Here is a 23,425-nt window from a genome sequence, read left to right as displayed (position 1 = left end):
CCTCCAAGCTCAGGAACAGTGCATCACAAGAAAGAAGTAGTCAGGCAAAAAAGCCAGGAGGCCTGCGTGGATAAACAAGGAGGTCCTGAATAAGCTCAAAACCAAAAAGGAGGCCTACAGAGAGTGGAAGCAAGGATGAGTAGACTGGGTGGAATACAGAGAAACTGTCCAAGTGGCCAGGAACCAGGGCATACTAAAGTCCAGATAGAATTAAATCTGACCAGGAACATCAAGGATAGCAAGAAAAACTTCTCTAAGGATGTCAGGAATAAAGGCAAGATGAGGGAAGACATGGGCCCTCTCCAGAAGAAAATGAGATATGGAAAAGGCTGAGTTACTGAACAACTTTTTCGCCTCAGTCTTCACTGGCAAGGGCTGTAACCACACCACCCAAGTCGTGGAAGGCAAAAACAGGGGCTATGAGAATGAAGAAGTGCCCACTGTAGGAGAAGATCAGGTTTGAGACCATCTAGGGAACTTGAGGGTGCATAAGTCCATGGGACCTGATGAAATCCATCCATGGGTCCTGAGCGAGCTGGTGGATGAAGTTGCTAAGCCACTTTCCATTACATTTGAGAAGTCGTGGCAGTCTGGTGAAGTTCCCACTGACTGGAAAAGGGGAAACATAAGCCCCCCTTTCAAAAAGGGGAAAAAAGTAAAACCTGGGGAAGTAGAGGCTGGTCATTCTCACCTCTGTGCCTAACAAGATTATGGAGCAGATCCTCCTGGAAGCTCTGCTGTGGCATGTGAAAAATAAGGAGGTGATTGGTGGGAGCCAGCATGGCTTCACCGCAGGCAAATCATGCCTGACAAATTTGGTGGCCTTATATGAACGTGCTACGGCATTGGTAGATAAGGGCAGAGCAACAGACGTCATCCACCTGGACTTATGCAAAGCATTTGACACTATCCCACATGTCATTCTGGTGTCTAAACATGGATTTGATGGATGGACCACTCGATGGATGAGGAACTGGCTGGATGGCTGTACTCAAAGGGTTGCGATCAATGGCTCAACGTCCAAGTGGATGCCAGTGATGAGTGGCATTCCTCCAGGGTCAGTACTGGGACTGGTGCAGTTCAACATCTTTGTTGGAGACATGGACAGTGGGATTGAGTGCACCCTCAGCAAGTTTGTCAATGACGCCAAGCTGTGTGGTGCAGTCAACATGCTGGAGGGAAGGGATGCCATCCAGAGGGACCTGGACAAGTTGGAGAGGTGGGCCCATGTGAACATCATGAAGTTCAGCGAGGCCAAGTGCATGGTCCTGCACCTGGGTCCCAGTCCCCCGTCCACAGCAATCCCAAGCCCAAATCCAGGCTGGGTGGAGAATGGCTGGAGAGCAGCCCTGAGGAGAAGGACTTGAAAGTGTTGGTGGATGAGAAGCTCAAAATGAGCTGGCGATCTGCACTGACAGCCCAGAAAGCCAACTGCATCCTGGGCTGCATCAACAGAAGCATGGCCAGCAGGGTGTGAGGGGGGGTGATTCTGCCCTTCTGCTCCGCTCTGGTGAGACCCTACCTGGAGTACTGTGTCCAGCTCTGGAGTCCTCGATACGGGAAGGACATGGACCTGTTGGAATGGGTCCGGAGGAGGGCCATGAAAATGATCAGAGGGCTTGAGCACCTCTGCTGTGAGAGCAGGCTGAGAGAGTTGAGGTTGTTCAGCCTGGAAAAGCGAAGGCTCCAGGAAAACCTTGTAATGGCCTTCCAGTACCTGAAGGCGGCCTACAGGAGAGATGGGGAGGGACCCTTGATCAAGGAGGGGAGCCATAGGACAAGGGGGAAAGGTTTTAAACTGAAAGAGGGAGATCTAGGTGAGATCTCAGGAAGAAATTCTTTGCTGTGAGGGTGGTGAGACCCTAGGTCAGGTTGCCCAGAGAAGCTGTGGCTGCTCCATTCCTGGAGGGGTTCAAGGCCAGGTTGGAGGGCCTTTGAGCAACCTGGTCTGGTGGGACGTGTCCCTGCCCAGGGCAAGGGCTGGAACTCGATGATCTGTAAGGTCCCTTCCAACTCTAACCATTCTATAATCAAGGGGCATCACACTTTATTAACCAATACTTAATAACTTCTTTAAGTTATTTATGCATGGTGGACATCTTCATGCTATGAGCAATACTTTTCTTATTCCTGTGAAATCTCCCTCTAATTCACCTAAATTGTAACTTCTGGGAAGTCGTGAGATGTATAAAACCGGACCAAGGCAAGCCCAAAAGCTTGAAAGACAGCTTGCTGAAAATTTATGGTGAGTTATCCTTTTACGAACTCATTAGAATCGGAAAAGCCTTCCACTGAAACTAATCAATGACTGGGATTTAAAGAAATGCTTGGAAGGGGTATTTGCAGGGCTGCACTACAAAAAGCTGTGGTGTTGGTCTTCAGTCCCTGTTTGTAAGGGAGGAACTCAGAGAAGTTCCTAAGTGGGAATCCCTTTCTGAGGAAGACTTGTGAGAGGTTCTTTAGGACTTTTAGTAACCTGTTCTAGTAGGAGGTGTCCCTGCCTGTGGCAGGGGAGTTGGAACAAGGTTATCTTCAAGGTCCCGTCTAATTTTTGACCTTCCTATAGTTCTCTGGTCTCCCCTGGTTAGGATAGCAGAGGTTCTAGAACAGCAGATGAAGCAAATGGTGATATAAACGCAGTGCTCAGCAGAGCTCTGGAGGAGCTGTGAACTGCAGTGTGCATCCTCTTACTTAGAGCTGACATGGAGTCGGGGGCAGAGCGATTAACTTTGCTCATAAGAGAGTAGTAGTGAAATATTTATTAAGGTGAAACAGTGATTTAACAAAATCAGTAGTAATTGTGATAAAACCAGTAGTAAATGCGATATTGTTTTATGTGATTTGATGGCAAGGCACACTCAATTGTTAACTACAGAGAGGACAGGGTCAGACACACTGTCAGGGAGACCCTCCTGTTGAGTCACGAGGTTCAGAAAGGACCCCCTGGCTTTCTAAACGCCTTCCCAGAGGGGAGTCTTGGTGCAGCTTGATCCAATCCTCGTCCCAGACTTGGTCAATGGTTTATGCCTAAAGGATTATATCTGCACAATCAACCCCTTATATTACTTAGCTAAGATATCAAAGTTTAGCATGCTATTACTCACTGAGAATCTGCTGTGGCAAGGAATCTCTCAACCTTGAGGAGTAGAACCTTAAGCGAGTGTCCTCACAACAGGGGAGATCGTGGTGTGCAGCCCGCTGCCATACAGGAGAGCTCCAAGAGCTCTTGGGCTGTCCACAGTTTATAGAGTGAGATGATTGACCTATAGTCATATTCTCTTGGGAACAAAATGTCTAGGTCCCCACTTCAGACAGTGTTTTGGCTGTGTTGCCAGCCATCCCCCAATGTCCAGATGCAACTTGTTGCAACTGATGTTGTGATGGCCATGATGACCGTGGCCCGAGCAGGACCCTGGTACGGGGATCAGGGGGAAGAGGGAAAACCAGGGAGAGCACACCACCACACACGGTACCAAGGGATTTGAGAAGTACCAAAGAGGGCATGAACACCCATAGTTCCTGGAGGGTAAAGGAGTTAGACTACTAAGTCTGATATTTCCAGTTTACCTGGTAACAAATGGAATCAAGAATTGAATGAATGACCTGGTAAGTAAAGACGTATTTTGGAAGACTCACAGTAGCTTTTTTAAATGGAAGTCATCCTTTACAGTCCATATGAGTTCTGTGAAGGACTCATGAGAAGGTGAACAAAGGAGATCCACTTTGTGTGATCTTCTATGTGAACCCTCCCCACCCCAAAACAAAAAATCCAACCAACCAATCAATGAAAAAAGCACAGAAAACAGTAAAAGCTCTTGCTAAATTCCTGTTGGTTAAAGCAGATCATTAAAATTTACAAAACAATGTAAGAATGTAGGGTAAATGATCCGTTGTGGCAGTGCCAGGGCAGTTGTGGTTTGAAGCCTTTAAAATCTTTTAAGGCCTCTGATGTTCAGTGTATTCATAGAGGGTCTAAAAATTAGAATTTGTAAAGAAATGGTCATTTGCTGCACATACTAAGTTACTTTAGGTAGTAAAACGGGGACTTAAAAAACCGCAAAAGATGAAGACTCTTATGAGTAACTGGGTTATCACATAGCAGATTAAATTAATTGTAAATAAAAGCAAGCTAATGTGAATAATGGAAGTAATTGTATATATACATATAGAGAGATTTATATATAAAAATGCAGATTGTGTGCTTTGCACTCTTCCAGCTGGGAAGTTCTTTAGCTTTTACAAAATTAATGTGAAACTTGATGCCAAAAAATGGGATGCTGGCTGATGTTCGTGCGCAATTAAAATATCGCTCATATGACACTGTGCAGGTGGAAGGAAGGCTGTACATGTAAGCATTCTGGTGCTTCCATTTTGCAGCTTTTGTTCTTTCTGTGTATGTTTTCTTGTATATGCGATTAGGAGATTGTTAACTTGATGCATTTCCACTTATTTGAAATGGTGTAGGAAGTTAAAATTGAGTGTATTGCACCTTAAAGAGCACTGGAAGGCGAAGTTCACTGTGGCTTGGATAGCACTGCTGAAGCTGAACTCCTTAGAGGATTTCATGTCCTGACAGTATTTGGTAACAAACATGCACATGGAAAACACCTCCTTTGTATTACTTAATATAATATGTCTTATTGTTTGTTTAAATGCAGCTGCAGCTCTGGTTGGATAACCCAAAGATTCAGTTGACATTTGAGGCAACTATCCAACAATTAGAAGCACCTTATAATAGTAAGTCAAGTCTTCTCTGCCAAAACCATACTGTGCGTATCATTGATATTCTTTTTCAGTATTGGTTGGGGAAAGGCTGCTTAGAATCAAGAGTGGACTTCAGATGGGTCCTTTTGTTAGTGCAGCTCCGTGACTGTTCCTGTACAGAGTGGCATATTGCAGTATGCTCATGTTTCAGATTTGTCAGGTTCATTTGGTAAAGAAATATATCCCTAGTAGACTTCAAAAAAGCTGGTAAAAAGATGGCTTGTTAAAGAAGTTTCCTGTAAGTGAATTCACATGCAGCTTTTAAGGTTTGCTGTGCCTTTTTGGTGGCTTGCAGTTGTGAGATGTTCTTAATTGTAAGGTATCTGGGAGGCATTAAAAAGTTGCATAAGACTTGACCAGAGTGGCTGTGAGGGAAGGAGGCAGTGAAAAGAGCGAGGAGGTACTGCTCACAAATGTAGGCCATTCCTCCCTTCTCAGAAAAAATTCTAATAAACTGAAAAAGGGTGGAGGGGAGCCACAGAGAAAGAGTAATTAAAGAAGAATGTAATGCTGAAATGAACGCAGATACACTGTCAAGTGTTGCAAAATACTGAATTATTGTGTTTATAAAAATAAAAATGATAATTCAGTGCTCTGGTAATGGGTTGGCTTAATACTGGCAAATTGCATTGCAGTTCTGGGTAAAGATCTCCATATTTCTGCAGTCAGTTTCAGACTTCTGCACTTAATAAATAGAAGCATTTAATGTCCTGTAGAGCTTTTTGGACAGTGTTCAAAACTGCAGCATAGCATAGAAAACAGCAGAAAGCTTTAACCTCACCCTTCTTCAAGAAGGTGAATTCTTCAGCAGGGCAACTGGGGGTGCAGAAAGGGAAGTGTTCTGTGTGACTTGGCTGGGTTGCTGCTGGGACACATTTGCTTGTGAATGTTTTCAGTACATACATGCTGCCAAACAAACAGAATAATTTTAAACCATATACAATTTTTCAGGTGATACGGTGCTTGTTCACAGAGTACACAGCTATCTGGAACGGCATGGTCTAATCAACTTTGGTATCTACAAAAGAGTGAAGCCCCTTCCAAGTAAGAAACTTGAAACTCGTTTCTAATTGGAGTTTTGTTTTATTGTTTGGTGATTTGTTAGGACAAATTTCTGAGTGCTTCTCTTAGGATTGTGATGCCAAGAAAATAAATAAAGGCGGAAAAGCCTTCTGGCTATAGATGTTCATGTGTTTTATTTTGGCATGGAGAAGCCATCTATTGAGGTAAATCACTTTGAGAGGGAAAAAGCTTGCAAATCTTCTGTAGATAATTTGATGGCTGTCACTGTTTAATGAGTTATCATTCCTCATTTGAATAACAAAAGACAGAAACAATGCTGTACTTACATCTGTTATGTACTTATATGATGCTTGAATTTTACAGCTGCTGAAGTCGTCTGTCCTTTCTAGGTTTTATTCTTCTGGGGCAGGAAGAAATAAAACTATGATGCTTTGTCCCACTGTAATTAATAAGATTCAGTTTCTTCAAACAATTTTCCTACAGAAGTATTTTTCTTCCTGTTTTCTTCCTTGTCACAGATGCACTCTTGGTGTATTTTTCTTCTACCTGTCTCATTAATTGTAATGTGTTTCACTGTTATCATATTATGTACATAATTACTTCAATTTTCTTTTAGTGGCTATTTGTTTTGTTAAAGCGTTTGTTCTGTGTACTGATGAGAAGGAAGCTTCTTTTTGTTCTTGGTATCTCTTAAATGCAGCTTTAACGTTATCACTTAAATTGTAGTAGTGTGTGTATAGAACCTGTAGCTCATTTTCCCCTTTCTTTAGCCAAGAAGACTGGAAAGGTGATCATTATTGGTTCTGGAGTGTCTGGGTTGGCAGCAGCTCGCCAGTTGCAGAGTTTTGGAATGGATGTCACAGTTCTGGAAGCCAGGGTATGAATTTCTGTGCTATTTTACTTCTCTATGGGAACTTTACCACATTCAGTACTAGCGTATTGCTCAGTCTCCCGGCTGCACGCCTGCCATGGCTGAGCTGGTGTGTGGTTACAGGCAGCTGGGCTGTATTGCTGAGTACTAAACCTGTCTCGGTAGGAAACGAGCACATCTGTTCTGACTGGGTGTTGACTAATGCTTTCTCAGGGGACCAGTGCCTGGCCAGGTACTGCTGTCACAGGCTGACTCCACTAACAGAATGGAATCTTCTTCCTTTTGGGATTAGTAACTGATTTTTCACTGGAAAGCAGGTTGCAAGTCTGTATTTCAAGAACTTGCCCATTAAATAAATTCATTATTTGGGATTGCTGGACAAGATCAAGTCTGCATTAATTCTTTCATTGTTTATTGGTGTGTGCTAAATATAGGCTTTAAAGTTATATAAAGTTATATAGAGTTTAAAGTTATATAGAGCTACATTTTGTGATGCGGGAACTAGCTGATTGTTCTTCTAGTGATAAGGTATTCTTTAATATCCAGCCCTAAGTGGAATCTCCTTTTTTTTTAAAGTTGAAGGTTTTCTCATATGATCTAATCAACTGAGAACAACTTCATACTCATATAAAATAAATCTGTTGACAAATTAAATTTATCTTATCTTACTTCCTCACTTTTCTGGCACAGATAAAAAACTTTAGCAGATTATTTTAATTAGAGGAATCTTTCAGGGTCTTAATTTTGCTAGGTACTGCTCTTGTTACTAGGGAGCAAGAGCTGCTGGCTCTGCTTCACAGGCTCCATACCGCTAGAGCAGAGGAGAGCACAACAATCCTGTTGTTGAGTCTGTTGCTCACCTGAAGGTATTGTGGGATTTTTTGCTTGTTTGGTTTGGTTTTTGTTTTTCTTTTTGTTGTTTGTTTTTTGTTTTTTTTTTTTAAGCTGGAAAAAAGAGATCTGTGCTGTAACTTGGGTTTAGTTCTACTCATCTTTGTTATAACCAGTATGTAGATCTGGCCAGAGGCTGTTTTAAAATAATGCATTATTTTTTAGTCATTTTTCTCCAGTCTGCTGCATCTCTTCTTCAGTAGTCTGTAGGGGTTTTTTATTTTTTAAGGCTGTCTGGTGTTTGCACACATGATTTCAGTGATTCAGGTTTCACTGATTCACGTTTCACTGATTCACATGATAGTTTGTTTGTGCCACTCATTTTCTGTAACTTTTAGACTATTGGTTTACATGCTTCTGATTTGCTGATTTAATTACTAAAATTCAAAGTTACATTTTTATATTAAACAGTAGCTGTTTGGGACCTTTGCCCAATTGTAATTGATATTTCTCTGTATCATCCTGGTAGCTGGACTGAGGATAGGGAAAGGATTTTTTTTTTTCCCCTTATTAAGTTTAAAGTGGTAGGAAAATAAGTGTCATCCTTAAGTCAGTGGTATGTGTCAAGAATCAAAAACTTGCATTCCTGCTTCTAAAATGGGCTGTTGACTTGTGGTTATGTTCTTGAATGATAGCTGGCTAGCTGGCACTTCTGCGGAATATAGGGATAATTGCCTGATAGCTTTTCTAACCCTAGAACTTAGTTTTCTCAAGCACAGCTGAATCATTTCCTATATAGCTGTTGGATTTTGTGGTAGGAAGGTTTGGTTTTAGAATTACAGTAGATCCTACTGTCAATATAGTTAAATCTGTCCAAATCGGGGTAGGCATAATTTTTCTTTTCTTTCCCTTTTTTCTTTTTTTTTTTTTTTTTTGTTTTAAATGTGGCTTAAATACTTTATTCCTTAACTTAGGCAAATTAATTGAGGTGAAGTGTTCATTTGCAGAGGTTCTTGGAAAAGCGTACATTATATTTACTGAACCTTTGGGTAAGAGAGTATGTAAACCATGTTCTGTAGAAGTTTCAGTGATTATATTTAAGTGACATGTACTGCCAAATGTTATCAGAGATTTATTATATTGTTCTCTTAAAAGGACCGAGTAGGAGGAAGAGTTGCTACCTTTCGCAAAGGGAACTACGTGGCTGATCTAGGAGCAATGGTAGTAACAGGACTCGGTGAGTTTTTCAAACAAAAATAAATGGGGAGGAAAATTGTGATACAAGCTGTTTCAATCTGAAACCTTATTCTGTTTCCTTTCAAGGCCAAATAATTGGGCCGTGGTTAAAAAACTAAAACAAAGTAGATGTTCTAGTTCAGTCTCTTTGGTAGTTAACATTTTTCATCAGTGAACCTTCAAAACAGATGGCAGCCTGTTGATGGAATCCCTGGCAGCTGGGATTTTTGTTGGTGCCGTAGCTGTCATTGTCACTGAAGTCATAAAGGTGCTTGTCATGTCATCAAACTGTTGTAGATCCATTCTTTTTACAGTTCACTCATGCTTAATGGAATTCTTTGCTCTTTCATTGGCATACTGTCCTTTTGTGTGTCTGTTCCTTTGCCCAGTTCCTTTAAGCTGGTATCTGCATAGGATTCCCTGCACTTGCTGAGCAAGTCTTTCTAAAGCTGCTTTATCCAGCTGCCACTGGCCTCTGAGCTGTGGACTGTTGGTAACTCTCTTGCTGTCCCTTGGATCTTCCAAAGTATAAGCTGAAATTGAACATGGTGAAGTAGTAATGAAGTGAGGGGGATTAGTTGAGTAGCTAAGAGCAAGGTAAATAAGAGCAAATAAATAGCAAAGATGGGAGAGACCCCAAAGAGATGGAATGTGTGTTTTCACTTACACTGGAAAAAAGGGGAGGAGAGAGAATGAGGAGCAGAGCCATTCTAAAGAGGAATCTCTTCTTGAAGTCAGGATTTAAGCCCTGAAAGTCCTTTCTATAAGTGATTTCAAAAGTAGCTGTAAAAATAATGCCAATAAGAAGAGCTAAGAAGATGGACAGGTATTAGTGTGGAATACCCTTCAGTAATGCATTGAAATGATAAAATATTATAAAACCTGAGTTTTACTGACTGCCAAAACTTACTGTTTGTCTTAAATTGCATACAGACGCTGTTTCCAGACAAAGAGTATTGGAGTTGCACAGTCCTGATAAAACAGATTTAAGGTTGCCCAGTGAAATACTGTAATATTTTCATATTTAATTCATCAAGTCTCTTTCCTTTCCAAAAGAATCTACCCTTTGCCTTGAACAAGGCAGCATATGCTATGGAGAACGAAAGATTCCTGTAGTGAAAGAGGTCGTTTGAAGGTCATCCTTCATGTTTCTGAATCTGAGGTGATGTGAGGAGGGAAGGCTACTGAATGGATTGGGCTTGTGGTTTGAGAAGGTGAAAGACTGAAGTTATGGGGTCTTATCTGGTTTTGTTAGTAAACTGTAGAAGAACTAAAAATTTGTAGGTTCTTGAAATTGAAACATTAACTTATTGAGACTTACTTCAAAACTCTGTTCTGCTTGTTCAGTCACCTCTCTAAAGACACCAAGGAAGGTACGGTGGCTGAACTTGCCCCCTCTTTTGAGCTCAGGCTCTGGGTTTGGTTGGATTGCAGAATCAGAGAACATTGGGAAGCTAGATCTGAAAAACTTTTCCCAAAGTTAATTTCCTATGTCATTTCTTGTTTGTGTCCATACTTCTTCTTTCTGCTGTCCGTACAGAGGCTTTGATGTTTAGTGATTCTGGATGCTTGAAGTCAATGCTTTCTGCTTTTCTCATGTTTCTAAGTAGAATCATCCAGATTGTTTTCTTGCCTGTTTAGTTACATATCTTCCAGGTACAGTTGGTGTACATGGTTCATCTTCATAGATTGTATTCACAGATGTAACTTCTTGGAGTTCCACTAAGATTTTAGAGATTGAATTCTTCAGATTCCAGCTCCATGCCACCGCACTTTCAAAAGCTCCTGAAGTTACTGTGCAGCTGTGGGAGCTTTCCTTGGGTTTTCAAACACTGTGCTTGCAAAAGTTTTGAAGATACGTTTATAGCTATAAACTCTGAATCATACTAAGCTTGCTGCCACCCTAGGACTCTGCTTTTATAAGCAACCCTTTTTACATATGGTCCCTTAAGAGTTGGTGGGTAGGGTTTTTTTCGTGACTCTGTTGCGAGAATTGCTGAAGAGTAGACCTTTGGCAGTGTTACTATGATGGAACACATTTTGTGCTGGAGTTGGTGTGTTTAGTATCTGAAGTAGCTTTAGCTGTGGATTTTTTAATTAATTGCAGACAAACTTTGCAGGCATACTCTTGTTAACTGTACAAAATGTTTTCCAGGAGGAAATCCCATGGCTGTGGTCAGCAAACAAGTGAATATGGAATTGGCTAAGATCAAACAAAAATGCCCACTTTATGAAGCAAACGGACAAGCTGTAAGTCTGATACTGTTTTCATGAACCTTTTGAAGAGAAATAGTATCTTAAGTGTATTTGTTACTGGTTAGTATAGCACAAGATAGCTTCCATGAAGCGGGAGAGGGAGTATTGAAAGTGTGTATCCATTTTTAGGCAGTGTAATAATATTCTAGTATATCTGCACCTATTCTTCTAAAACCTGTCCTTTCCACATGAGTTTTTAACTTTGAATTTCAGAGATTTTGTGGAAGCTAAGTTCCTATTTATTCTTCCCAAATTCATTACTGTTTTTCCTTAGAGAGTTGTCTGTCTCACTTGTCTTGGAAACAGATGTCTGCTGTGCTGGCACTCCAGCTTTTGCTGTTGTTGCTGTTACTCCTTTTCCCTGAAATAAGCTCGTTCTGGCTGTTCTACTTATATGTTAGTTTTTAAAGAATTGACTTAACTAATGCTAGCTGGTTGAACGCATGCCACAGTTCAGCAGTAATGTTCTAGAGCTGGGATTCACAAACTTAATTAGATTGATTTCTTTCTGCTGTAATGTTAAGGAGTGCTGTTAGAGGTAAATATGATGGATGCTAGTTTAGTGCTGAATCTCACACATGTATTGATTGGAAGTGTTCTTACCTCCTGAATCTTAAAACTTGATCCTCAGAGTAAGGAAGACAGATGAGAATACTGAGCTTCTGTTAGAGACCTGAAAAAGTGATTCTTGGCACACACCTGTTGTAACCTGGCACCTGCAGCTTTTCTTACTACACATGAGTGAATAGGGTGTTATAATAAACTCAGGGAAATCTACCAAGGCATTGTAGGCAATTCTAGCAGTCAGTGCTCTCCTTCTGAAGCCTGTCCTGCCTGTACCATGCCTGCCTCTGCACTGCTGTGGTTCCCCTCTCCCAGCTGTTTTCCACCTCAGTAGCTTGCAGTGGGGCAATTTATCCCTGTGCAATTTGAAGACGCTCCCTCAGTTAACACCACCCAATAAGATAAACAGTTCAGCTACTTTGCACTTTATTCCATGCTTTTATTGTCCCAATGAAGCACTGTGATGCCTGCAGCTTGACCATGCAGCTTTCCTTCCTGTAACCCAGCTCCCTTCTGTTGGCAGTAAGCAGCAGGTAGATCACGTGGGTCCAGCAAAGCCCCTGGGGCATATGCGGCTCCTGTGGTCTAGGAATTTCTCTTGCTTATCAGATATAGGCACTTACAGAAGCAGCCAATGGGAGCAGAGTGTCTGAAAAGGAATATTCCTTCTGATTACTCTGTAGTGTTTCCTGTACTGCAGTCAAACGCTACTTATCCTGGGTGGAGTATTGTCTTGGTGACTACGTATTGAACCAGAATGCTATTCCTTTGCTTAAAAATAAATAAATATATAAGATTGACTCTGTGTGCTCCTTGTTTCCTAGCATGTCTGCCATGTATAGCTTCGGGAACATTTGACTAAACTATCCAAATTGAAGCCATTTTGACCATGACAGATAATTAGGAAGAGAATTTGTGGTGTGAGTAATGAAGATTAAAATATTGGTCATCTACCACCTGGATACCACAAATGTCAAAATACAATCTTGATTATGTGACATTCAGTATCTGTGCATCTATCTGTTACCACCGTATCTCTGTATTGCCTGTAACTCATGACCATCTAAACTGTTAAAGGTCACTTCGTATGATAAGAGTAAATGAAAGTGGAAGCTCTAGAAAGAAAATTTGAATTTGCTTGCTCAGATGATTGTGGTTGTACCTGAAAGCTGAGTTGCTTATTTTGTCTTTCTCTTGTTTTCACTTAAGATACTCCATGATGCTACTACACCAGGGCAGTTATTTCACTAATCTTTCCTTTCCTTTTCTTAATGTTGCCACACTTTTTCCTTTATTATTAGCACTGCTAACAATTAAATGCTGATTATCCATTTCTGCAGTATTTTCAAATCTTTAGTACTTTGTTTTTCACTTCACTATATAAAGTTTATCCTCAAATAGCTGTCAGGCTGCTTCTGTTGTATATTTTTCCTGCTGCAATTGCTGAAAAGACACTATCAAAGTACTACTTTATAAACAGTGAAAAACAGCTGAAATCACTTTCTACAGGATATGCTTCTTCCAAAGGTGCATTTGCATTGGGTTACTAATGAGTATCAGGCAGGTAACTTCTAAGTACCTTTTTAGGGAGCAGAAGTTTTTCTCACCTTGCCAATAGAATGTCTACTAACTCCATAGTGTCCCTTTATGTTTTCCTTTCAACTTGTCCCTGAGCCTAAGTTCATGCATTGCCCCACTCCTCCTCAAAACCTTCTCAAGTTATGTGCACCAGTAGCAGCCAAGAGCACAGCCTGTCTTGTCTCAAATAAAAGCACTCATGTTCCACGTCTCCCTGTGCCATTTTGGCAGATTTCGTGGTGCTTGACAGGAGGCAAGTTGTTGCTTTTAAATTAGCTAATTCCCCAGCCTTCCAGGGAAGTATCAGATTTCCTTGAACAACAATATACATCAGATAATAATCTGGACATCTAAAGCAGAGAATGCATCTAGAAATGTAGGGACAAGTAATAATCAGATGTCCTTACCTTGGCTACTGTCTTGATGGCATTCCACATCTACACAAGTATCTTTTTCAATAGTTAACTGCTCCTGTCAGTCTGTCCTTTTCTCCACTATCTGCATTTTACTGAAGGGAAAAGTTCATAAGAGTTACACGCTGAGAGTACATCCTCATTGTTAAGCCATGCACCGAAGGCATAAATCTTTCTCGCTGCTCATAACAGTGTGACCCAAGATTGAGCAGTTTTAAACCTTCAGTTATCACTCCTCTAAAGCGTGGTTATTATTTGGGCTTTACCATGGTGTTACCTAATTAAGAAAGACTCCTTTCCGAAGAAGATGGAATCAAAGTCTCTGCAGATATGGTGGGCTCTTAATGATTACAAGTTTCAGATACTTAATTTGTGGTGAGTTGGTTTCCTCCAAAAATTTACTCATTTAAGAGTTCTGAATACTCTTTGGGAAGTTCTACTGCCTGTCCAGCTACCTGAGCTTCTGAATGAGGTACTGATGTCAGCTACAAAAAGGTTGGCAATATGAATAGCAAAATGTTGTTTCTCTTCCTTTCTTCACCCTAACTTCACGTTGCTGGGAAGTGTGCATTTTGTAATGCCATCTTCAATTTGTTGTCTACCAGGATCGTCATGTCCTTTTCTTCAGAGGTGATACCCAACAGATACCCAACAGTCCTCAGCCTCTCTTGATGCATGGGAGGTATTCCTCAGTTTAAAGGCTTTGCCTTTGAATTTCCTGGGTTTTTTGTCAATCCATTCCTCCAACTTGTTGAGATTACACTGATAGAAGAAGAGACTGGGGAGACCTGAGAGCAGACCTTATCCATAAAGTCTGAGGCACAGAGGTATTCAGTGCTTTAGCCTTTTCCATATCCATTACCACTAGGTTCAACAGCAGGTCTGCAGTCTGCATTATCCTTCCTTTTTTCTACTGTTGTGTATGTAGAGAGCCCTTCTTCTTGCCCTCCTACTTCCAGCATCTGAGTTTCAACTCTGGCTGACTTCTGTTTTTCCAGTGCCACCTCTGCATGCTTGAACAATGCGACTTCATCACAGATGACTTGTGTAATAACAGATGCTTAAGCTGGAGCTTGGAAGATGAAGCTTATATGATAAAAGTGGTGATCATCAGTTTCTTATGATCTATACATATCTTATGATATGTACAAAGAGATGAAGTGTGACTACGAATTGTGAACCTTGGTGTTTCAGCCTGGAAAATGCTAGACAAGAAAGACTGACAGAACTAGAAGATAACTATTGGCACAAGAATGAGGGGCCAGTCATGAAGTGGAAGAGGAATCCTACTTAGAGCAATGAGATACTGATACAGCTTCCCAGACAACACAGTATACTTTGAGTTAGGTGTGAATAACAGTTGGAAAAGAGACATCTGATAGTTATGGCGATAGGCTTAGCACTGTTACCAGCATCTCGAGCTATTTTTGTTCTGATGGCAGTCATCCAAGAGCTTTCCCAATCTTTTTGAAGTGTATACTTTTTTTTTTTCTCATTTTCATGCTGATCTTTCCCTTTTCCCTTTCCCAGTGTTTTCTCTCTATCCTTTGTTTAACCTGGACTGCATTTAACAGATGTTAATACCATGGGATGGTTGCTCTTTTGAGCACATGCAGCCACCATCACCTAACAGATATTTCCATGCTGGCAGCAGCACATGCTATTTAAATGAGTGTCTTCAGTACAGTCAAACACCACCATTCTGGAAGTGCCCTGCAGTGATTCCTCCGTCATCCTGGAAAAGCTGGATTGATAATTCTTAGTCACGCTGACCACTCTAAAAGATTTCTGTCTGTTACCTCACTCTGCGATGATAGGCCTTCTAAAGCTTTGTGATGGCATAAAGCCATCATACCATCAGAGTGGTCCTTTGTCACATGGACAAGCTTCTGGAGCTTTGATGAATACACCTTCCAGTAAGGAAATCTTCAAGTGCCCATAAATTGGTTTGCTTTCCTCATGCAAGAGAGGTTGGTTGTCACCATGATTTTCCAGCTTTTCTTGTAGCTCTTTGGCCAGTCATCCTGGCAAAGTGACTTAGTGTTGAACAAACTGTGTCTCACCATTTGGGAGAGCTACGGGTATTAAATTTCTTTTTATGAGGGCTAATCTCAGCTACATTTTATTGCGCTATTGAAGTGTCGTTCTAGGGCATGTGATACCTTTTTGTTTTGAACACTGCTCTAAGAATTTCTCTGCACCTTGCTTTTCTCATTTGTCTTATCTGGGGAATGGTAGCATTTTGAGTTTGTTATCAGGTGATGTGAATTTAGACTGCACTGTGTCATCGTTATGATTTCTTTTTAAATTTTCTTTGTACTACTGGAGTGTCTTGTCTCCGAGGCTTTGAGCTTTGGTGACCTATATGTTTTCTTTTTTATTTATGAATAGGTTATTAAGAAGAAAGTTTGTTCTTTTGACTCCTAGGTTCCAAAAGAGAAAGATGAAATGGTGGAGCAAGAATTTAATCGTCTACTGGAAGCTACCTCCTATCTCAGTCATCAGCTGGATTTTAATGTTCTCAATAATAAGCCTGTCTCCCTAGGTCAGGCTCTGGAAGTTGTCATACAGTAAGTGACTTCTCTCTTGTGGTAGGCTTTCGTATTTTGTGGAAGATTTTCCAAAAGATACTTGAAACAATTGTGATGCTCCTAGGTTAAGTATTGTACAATTAATACAGCTCTTTGGTCTCTGTTGAGTTCTCGTTTGTGTACGTGTTTCTCATTTATTGAAGCGAAATATACTGAAGATGGTTAAAGGAGCAAACATCTTTTCTTGAAAGCTTCCTGAAAATCACTTCTACAGTAACTGATAGTAGATAATTGACTTAGTATGAATTGGTGTACATACAGCCCACTTAGGCTACTTGAAAGTTGATGGCATTTGTAATACACCTTTTAATAGTAGGTAACTTCAGACTCATGTTTAGCTGGTAAAGTATACTTTATTTACAGAAACTTGTATTAATTTTCTGATTGTCATAAGAGTGTTCACTAAAAAATCCCATCATGTGCTTTTATTGCATTACACTAATTAGATTGTGATAATGAGTTTTCTCAATAATGTGAGGATTTTATACTGACCTGAGTCTCGCTTCTTACCTTTTCCAGATTGCAGGAGAAGCATGTGAAGGATGAGCAGATCGAACACTGGAAAAAAATTGTGAAAACACAGGAGGAATTGAAAGATCTTCTTAACAAGGTCAGATCATGACATTTAGAGCAAGAGCACTATCTTTATCAGGAAGAGGCAAAATGTACAAAAACTTCCATGGAGAAATATCAGAAAGTTGCCATTAATGCTGTTCTAAAATGTATCTGTTCATTTTAGATCTGCTTAGGAGCACTGTTATGACAAAGGAGTCTCCATTTTTGAGGAGAAGCACATAAGTGTTTAGGCAGGAGATCGTCAAGAAGACTGTTAAACATAAATATGGGAAAAGAAAGGGAGAGGACAAACATAACATAACAGTGTTGTGTCATAGCTTCCCTCAGAAAGGTTGATAATTACTGAGGCTTTTGAGGTAACAAGTAAACATCTTGAAAATGTTTACTTTCTTTAGCACAAATCTGATTTGTAGTGTAGAAACAGAGTTTTAGGCCCACTTAAATGTTTTTTGTTGTGGTTGTGGTACTTCGCCATGGAAGTTTCTCAAATTAAAAATGACTGAGGACAGCTTTCCTATCCTAACAGCGTATTTTTGTTGTTACAAAATACCTTGCAACGTATTTTGGAAGAAATCAATGATGTTAGGTTTAAGCCATATTACTTTGGGGTTGGTGGTATTTATTGTGGTTTTTTGGAGGTAGAATTGCATATGTAAGTAATATTTGCCAATGCCAGGAAATGTCTTTGGTGTAATGGCATAATTTGAGATGAATATTCATTTCACACAGGAACTTGCATGAAATCTACCTTCCCTCTTTTTTTTTTTTCTTTTTCTTTTCTTTCTTCCTGTTACTACTCCACCTGAAAAAGATGGTGAATTTAAAAGAGAAAATTAAAGAACTTCATCAACAGTATAAGGAAGCATCAGAAGTGAAGCCACCTCGGGATATTACAGCAGAGTTCCTTGTGAAAAGCAAACACAGAGATCTGACTGCTCTTTGCAAGGTAAAGTGTGACGTACCTACAGCACTTTAGTGGCTTCTGAGGGCTTCATCAGCCAGATAAAATTAGCCAATAGAAATATTTCCACATCTCTCACCCCAGTCCAGCACTCTCAAAAGAACGTGATTGATGGTGACTCTTGGTTGTAATGTGATAACAGGGCTGCATTAAGTACCTTTAGATGCCCATCCTTTCATGGCTCACGATGGAGAGTAGTAACGTATTGAAGGCTCAATTTTAGGTAACTCTGCTAGCTCATGTCAGACAGCATTTAGTGTTTTGAAGGCTAAATTTTATGTCAGGCTTAGTCTTTAGTACTGCTAGGTCTCACAAGTCTGGAAATAAAATCCGTATTGGAGAGAGGTGCTCTTTAAGGTTAAAAAGGCAGTTTCCTGAATAAAAGACTTCTTTCTATCCAAAAGTTACCATTTACAGAGTTCTGTCTTGACAGGCAGAGTTGGTTCCCCCCTCTGTATTTTGATGTAGAAATACGCCTTAGAAAGGAAACCATAGAAACTGTTCTTGCTATGATAGTGAAAGACACCTTGCTTAGCCCAGGTCAGATGAAACCAAGGATCATTTTCAGGTGCTTGTTCAACAGAATATAGGTACCTTTATCTGGAAGCTCAGTGTGTTTGTGTATACATGAGTAGTAGCTCTGCTGTTTTGTCACCAATGAACAGCTTTGTGCTCTTGTCGCTATTATTGGACACTCCAAATTATTCTGCCTCGAAGGAAAAGGGTTGTTGTCTGAAATAAGAAAAACAAACAAAGCAAAACTCTGAAAGAGGCTTGAATTCAATCATATCTTTGCCTTTTGCATGCTTTGGAAATTTCTGTGTTCGATATTAACTATAATCTTTTAAGAGAGAAAAAAGAATAGATATAACATTTTGGTGCATTATGAAAAAGCTCTCAGTAGCATAGGAACCCTTGAAATACCAAGACTGTAATGGACCTTCATGTTCTTCAGATCTGAGTGTATAAATTCCTGAAATATTAGCATACTGATATTTTCTGCAGTGTGGTGTAGACTTCTGCATATCTGAACAGCAGAAGGGGAAAGTATGGTGGATTATAAGTTTAAAAAAAATAAAGAACTTGATTTAGATTCCACCAAAACAGTGAATCTTCCACTGATTCTTCTAGAGATTAGGTCTAGTCTGGTGCTATATGATGTCTTTAAGTTCTTTTACATGTAAACTGATTTTAATGTTAGCTTTTAATCTTATTAGGAGTATGATGAATTGGCAGAAACACAAGGAAAGCTGGAAGAGAAGTTACAAGAACTTGAAGCCAATCCACCAAGGTAAAGATAAAAACTATAGAAATACTTGGGAAAGCAGGATTTTTGCTACTTTTCACTGAGTTTCAATTATGGTGACTTAACGGGTTAGGAAGGTACAAACATTAAGTGTCAGCTTCTTCAGCTTTAGAACTCATCTTTGAAACTCACCTGGTTTTTAGAGGTGACTCAGACAAAAAAGGTGGTTCTTAGCTTAGGTGCATTTCAGTAGAAATCCTTACTGTAACCAGTGCCTGATCTCAGGAAGCCTTTGAAGTTCGAAATTCTTGTCAATAATGATTAGCATACCGATCTTGCTTATTTTGGCAGAATATTATTATTTTATGCTCTGTGATTATACTAGGTTTTTATTTGTCATCTTCATACATGCTATTTAGCCATTATTTATGGAATTTTAAAATTTATATTTCAAACTCTGAAAATGTGAATTTGCTGGGTTTTGTTAGTCAGCTTTCATGAAGGAGGTCCCAATGTTTGAAACAGGATCTGCTTGTGTTCTTTTTTAATTTTTTTTTTATTTATCCACTCAGGAGGGACTCAAAAAAAGATTGTGAATAAATTTTCAAAAACAATGCATTTGCAACATCCTGCTCTAACAAACTAAATGACTCTGTGTTATGTTTGGTTTTTTTTTCTAGTGACGTTTATCTGTCATCAAGAGACAGGCAAATACTCGACTGGCATTTTGCAAACCTAGAATTTGCTAATGCTACACCCCTGTCTACGCTTTCTCTGAAGCACTGGGACCAGGTAGCCAATCAATGTATTCATTCAGCAATACGCTGAAAGCTTAAGCTATATTTATTTCATTCTCATGGAAACTTCTCTATGTTAACAATTTCTAAACAGTTACGTCCTATCTGCTTTTATACAGATACTGAGCTCTTATGTGATTATTATTTGCTGATGGAATTCCAGACAGCTTTTTGTTAGTGCCAAAACAATCTCTAATAAAACTGCCTACTGAAAGTTGCTGTACTTATTACTTGACTAATAAACAGAATGCATTTTGAATTTATTCAACTGACTCTTTGAATAAGTTTTTGAAAAAATCTTGCCATTGTGTAGAGTTGCTGATTATTTTCTATTTAATTATGTGACTTCATTATAAGTGCCTGCTTTTTATGCGTCTTCATTTTAGGATGATGACTTTGAATTCACTGGCAGTCACTTGACTGTGAGGAATGGCTATTCCTGTGTGCCTGTAGCCTTGGCAGAAGGGTTGGATATTAAATTAAACACAGCAGTTCGACAGGTTCGCTACACAGCATCAGGTAAATGAAAACACCTCCTCCGGAAAACTGCTCTGAAGGAGTATGATCATAGAAATTAAATTTCAGTGCTTCTGGAAGCAGACGTAAGGATTGATCTTGTAAAAACTCTCCCATTGTGCGTTTTGGGTTAGACAGCCATGTTTCTTACTGTGATGAATTGTGTAGGAATCTGTTAGGGATTAATAAATCTTTAATGTTTTTTGCTTATTTTTGTGGCTGGTTTGATGCCATCCTTTTCGGTGGTATATACTGATGGACAAGCTTACATTTGTTCTCCCATTTCTCTACTTCACTGACTCAAGCCTTTGAAATAAGAGGTCTTGGACTGCTTAAGACTTGGTGCCAAAGGATCTGGTATTAGAAGTATAAATTCATGTAATATGGACTCAAATGGAAGGAGTACATCTCTTTGTTCTTTAAAACATTGGACTTGGGGAACTGTCAAGTGGGAGAGCAACTCAATGAGATGCTCGCTCTCTACTTGCTATTTATTTATGCATATATTTAAATATCATTTACTGGCCTAGATGAACCTTTAGGCTTCCCCAGTATGGCCATTTTCAGATGCTGTATAAACTTGCAGTTTCTGGAACTGAGCTATGTGGCCAGTAACATTCACTTGCCTACAAGTTAAGTAATTGTTAATGTAAAGCTGTCTCCATTCTGATGTGGATATGTTTTTATGATTGCTTCTTTCATTTTTAATCCAATGCGCTTACCTCCTAGCCTATTAAATAATTGGTTTTCTCTCTCCTTTCCAGGCTGTGAAGTGATAGCTGTAAATACCCGATCTACCAGCCAGACTTTCATTTACAAATGCGATGCTGTGCTGTGTACTCTTCCCTTGGGAGTGTTGAAACAGCAGCCTCCAGCAGTGCAGTTTGTGCCGCCTCTTCCGGAGTGGAAAACTTCCGCAGTGCAGCGTATGGGATTTGGCAACCTTAACAAGGTGACTTGGTCATTGAGGGAACTGCAGCAGTTGCAATACGTAGAATCTGAAATGTGTACGGAGTACGTATGGTGGATGAGAGGAAGAATGTTTTTTCCACTGCTCTTGTGCTAGATTTTGATGCTGAAAACTAGCTGAAGGGCTGTAAGGACCTCTTCTTTGTTTTCCACACAATTTTTAAATAGTTAAATATCAGAAGTAGGTTGACTCAGTGTTTTCCTTTCTTTGATCTTTCCAGGAATAAATATCAATGAGTGTAATTGCCTTTATTCTAATTTTTTCTGTGCACTTCTAATTATTGATTCTTTCTGTTTCTAGGTTGTGTTGTGTTTTGATCGTGTCTTCTGGGATCCAAGTGTCAATTTGTTTGGTCATGTTGGTAGCACTACTGCCAGCAGAGGAGAACTTTTCTTGTTTTGGAACCTGTACAAAGGTAGTTGTGGTGCATGTCTACTTTTGCCAGTGTCTTATTTGTGTAGTTTAAGATCTAAAAAAGAGCACTTTTTGTGATGCTATTAGTGTTCATATATGGATATTATAAGAAGATAGTATTTGTAGGAAGACAAATGGAAGCAGAAAGCACCACTGACTTGCAAAGTGTTCTGTAGTAAATTAGGGCAGAACATGGACAATTAGAGTCATAGAATTATGGGTAAACCCAATTATGGGTTTACTAATGATGAATTCCAGGCTATGTCTGTTAAATTGCATTCCTAGCTATCTACTGTAACACTTGCATTTTTATAGGTCACTTTATTGTCTTGCACCTTGGTGAAGTTGTCCTGTGACTTCCTCAGTGTTATCTTGGTTACTTCCATTAAGCACCTATGCAATTGCCATTGGTATTCTGAAAAACTTAACTTTTTTTATTTTTATTGTGCTATATTAAGAAAAAAACCCCAAAGCCTAATCTAACATGTTTATATAGTGTTTCGGAAATGCAGTGAATAACATTTTTTCTGTTTGCCAGAGAGGAGTGTTGTCTTACTTAAGTATCTGCTCTCTCAGGAGGAGGCATTTAGTTCTCCAAGAAAAGATCGATTTGTCTCTGCAGCATTTCTGAATTAAAAGCCATTTCTTATTTCATAAGTCTCTTTGAAATTGAGTTTCTCTCTGGCCGTGTGGAACATTGAACTCTTCCCCCCCCTTTCACTAACCAAGCATCCAATTGAGGCTTGGTTTTGAAACCCTCAGCTTTCTGGATGTTTTTCAAGTTGAACTGACAGTTTGAAGCCAGACCTCTTTGAAGGGGCTGTCTGTCTAATGTGGGATGATTTGATAACAGTAGATGAGTCCCTTTCATCTGCAACCTCAAGTTCTTTCTGGTACAGGTGACTTAAGGTGTTGCAAGCTTAAGTGTCCAGGAACTAACCAAGAAAACTTTTTTTTTTTTCAGATGTAAGGGTTGCTGTTGACTTGTGTATTCTCTTATGCAGCTGAGTTGCCGAACTCAATGCTTGTAGGTTATCCTCCTTCGATTTCTCAGGGGGGTGCAGCACATTCTTTAGAGAGTAGTGAACACTCAGACTTCAGTGGAGCAGACTAGAGGCTTTGTGATAGCAAGAGGAATGGAGCTGAGTGTTACTGTTCCAGCTTGATGAGCTGCAGGCCTGTCCCGATGGTTAAGATGCAGTATGCCCTTCAGGAAAGGCAACCTGTGGTGTCTCTAGTTTATTGAACAGGTGACCTTGGTTCCTGTTTTGAGTAGCAAAGCGACTATGACTGTAGACAGTGGGTCTCAGACGGACAGATAATTTTTAACTCCTCTTTAGAAGAGGCTTAAGTAGGCAAAAGGTATTGCTCTGCCTGTTTCTAGTGGCAAAGTCCAGCTGTAGTAGTTTTGTTTCATTTGCAGCTGGTGTCTGTCACAAGAGGTTGTCAGAAGATACTTTCAGTAAGCATACTGGTTCTGCTCATTGCCGTTTATCATACTAAAAGAAAAGGTGTATATACAGTGAGCATACTGAGTGAGTTATTTTTCTTGCAGATGACCCTTTAAAGTACCAGTGGGTTTTCTTCCACTCTGTCATGGGCAGGCCAAGTTTTTCTTTTAACTGGAGAAATTTGCTGCACAAGGAACATGCCTTTCTAGAGTATTTAATTCTTAAAATGTCTGATAATAACTGACTGGAGAAATGCAAGTTACGAGCCTTGAATAACAGGGCTGTTTATGTATCTGCTTTTGTCATTTTAACATGGCTTGCTCCTGCTGTGCCGTACTGGTGGGTTATTGTCACGTATTAGACGTGT

The 23,425-nt window shown here is 39.9% G+C and overlaps 1 protein-coding gene across 2 annotated transcripts in view; it reads left to right on the top strand.

Moving 5' to 3' along the window:
• Positions 1 to 23,425, top strand: part of KDM1A (lysine (K)-specific demethylase 1A) — a 49,373-nt gene that overhangs the window by 14,074 nt on the left and 11,874 nt on the right. For both annotated transcript variants that reach the window (XM_014949184.1, XM_014949183.1), the window contains 13 exons: positions 4,659 to 4,737; positions 5,716 to 5,808; positions 6,558 to 6,664; positions 8,645 to 8,726; positions 10,881 to 10,975; positions 15,964 to 16,106; positions 16,647 to 16,737; positions 17,515 to 17,649; positions 18,882 to 18,955; positions 19,591 to 19,702; positions 20,094 to 20,226; positions 20,988 to 21,175; positions 21,494 to 21,608. In XM_014949184.1, coding sequence (XP_014804670.1) covers positions 4,659 to 4,737; positions 5,716 to 5,808; positions 6,558 to 6,664; positions 8,645 to 8,726; positions 10,881 to 10,975; positions 15,964 to 16,106; positions 16,647 to 16,737; positions 17,515 to 17,649; positions 18,882 to 18,955; positions 19,591 to 19,702; positions 20,094 to 20,226; positions 20,988 to 21,175; positions 21,494 to 21,608 — 1,447 coding nt within the window. The remainder of the gene's footprint in view (positions 1 to 4,658; positions 4,738 to 5,715; positions 5,809 to 6,557; positions 6,665 to 8,644; positions 8,727 to 10,880; positions 10,976 to 15,963; positions 16,107 to 16,646; positions 16,738 to 17,514; positions 17,650 to 18,881; positions 18,956 to 19,590; positions 19,703 to 20,093; positions 20,227 to 20,987; positions 21,176 to 21,493; positions 21,609 to 23,425) is intronic.

Source organism: Calidris pugnax, unplaced genomic scaffold (genome assembly GCF_001431845.1).
Source record: "Calidris pugnax isolate Ruff unplaced genomic scaffold, ASM143184v1 scaffold174, whole genome shotgun sequence".
NCBI classification, from domain to species: Eukaryota; Metazoa; Chordata; class Aves; order Charadriiformes; family Scolopacidae; genus Calidris; species Calidris pugnax.
Note: the sequence above shows the minus strand (reverse complement) of the source record. Positions and strands in the feature narration are given on the sequence as shown.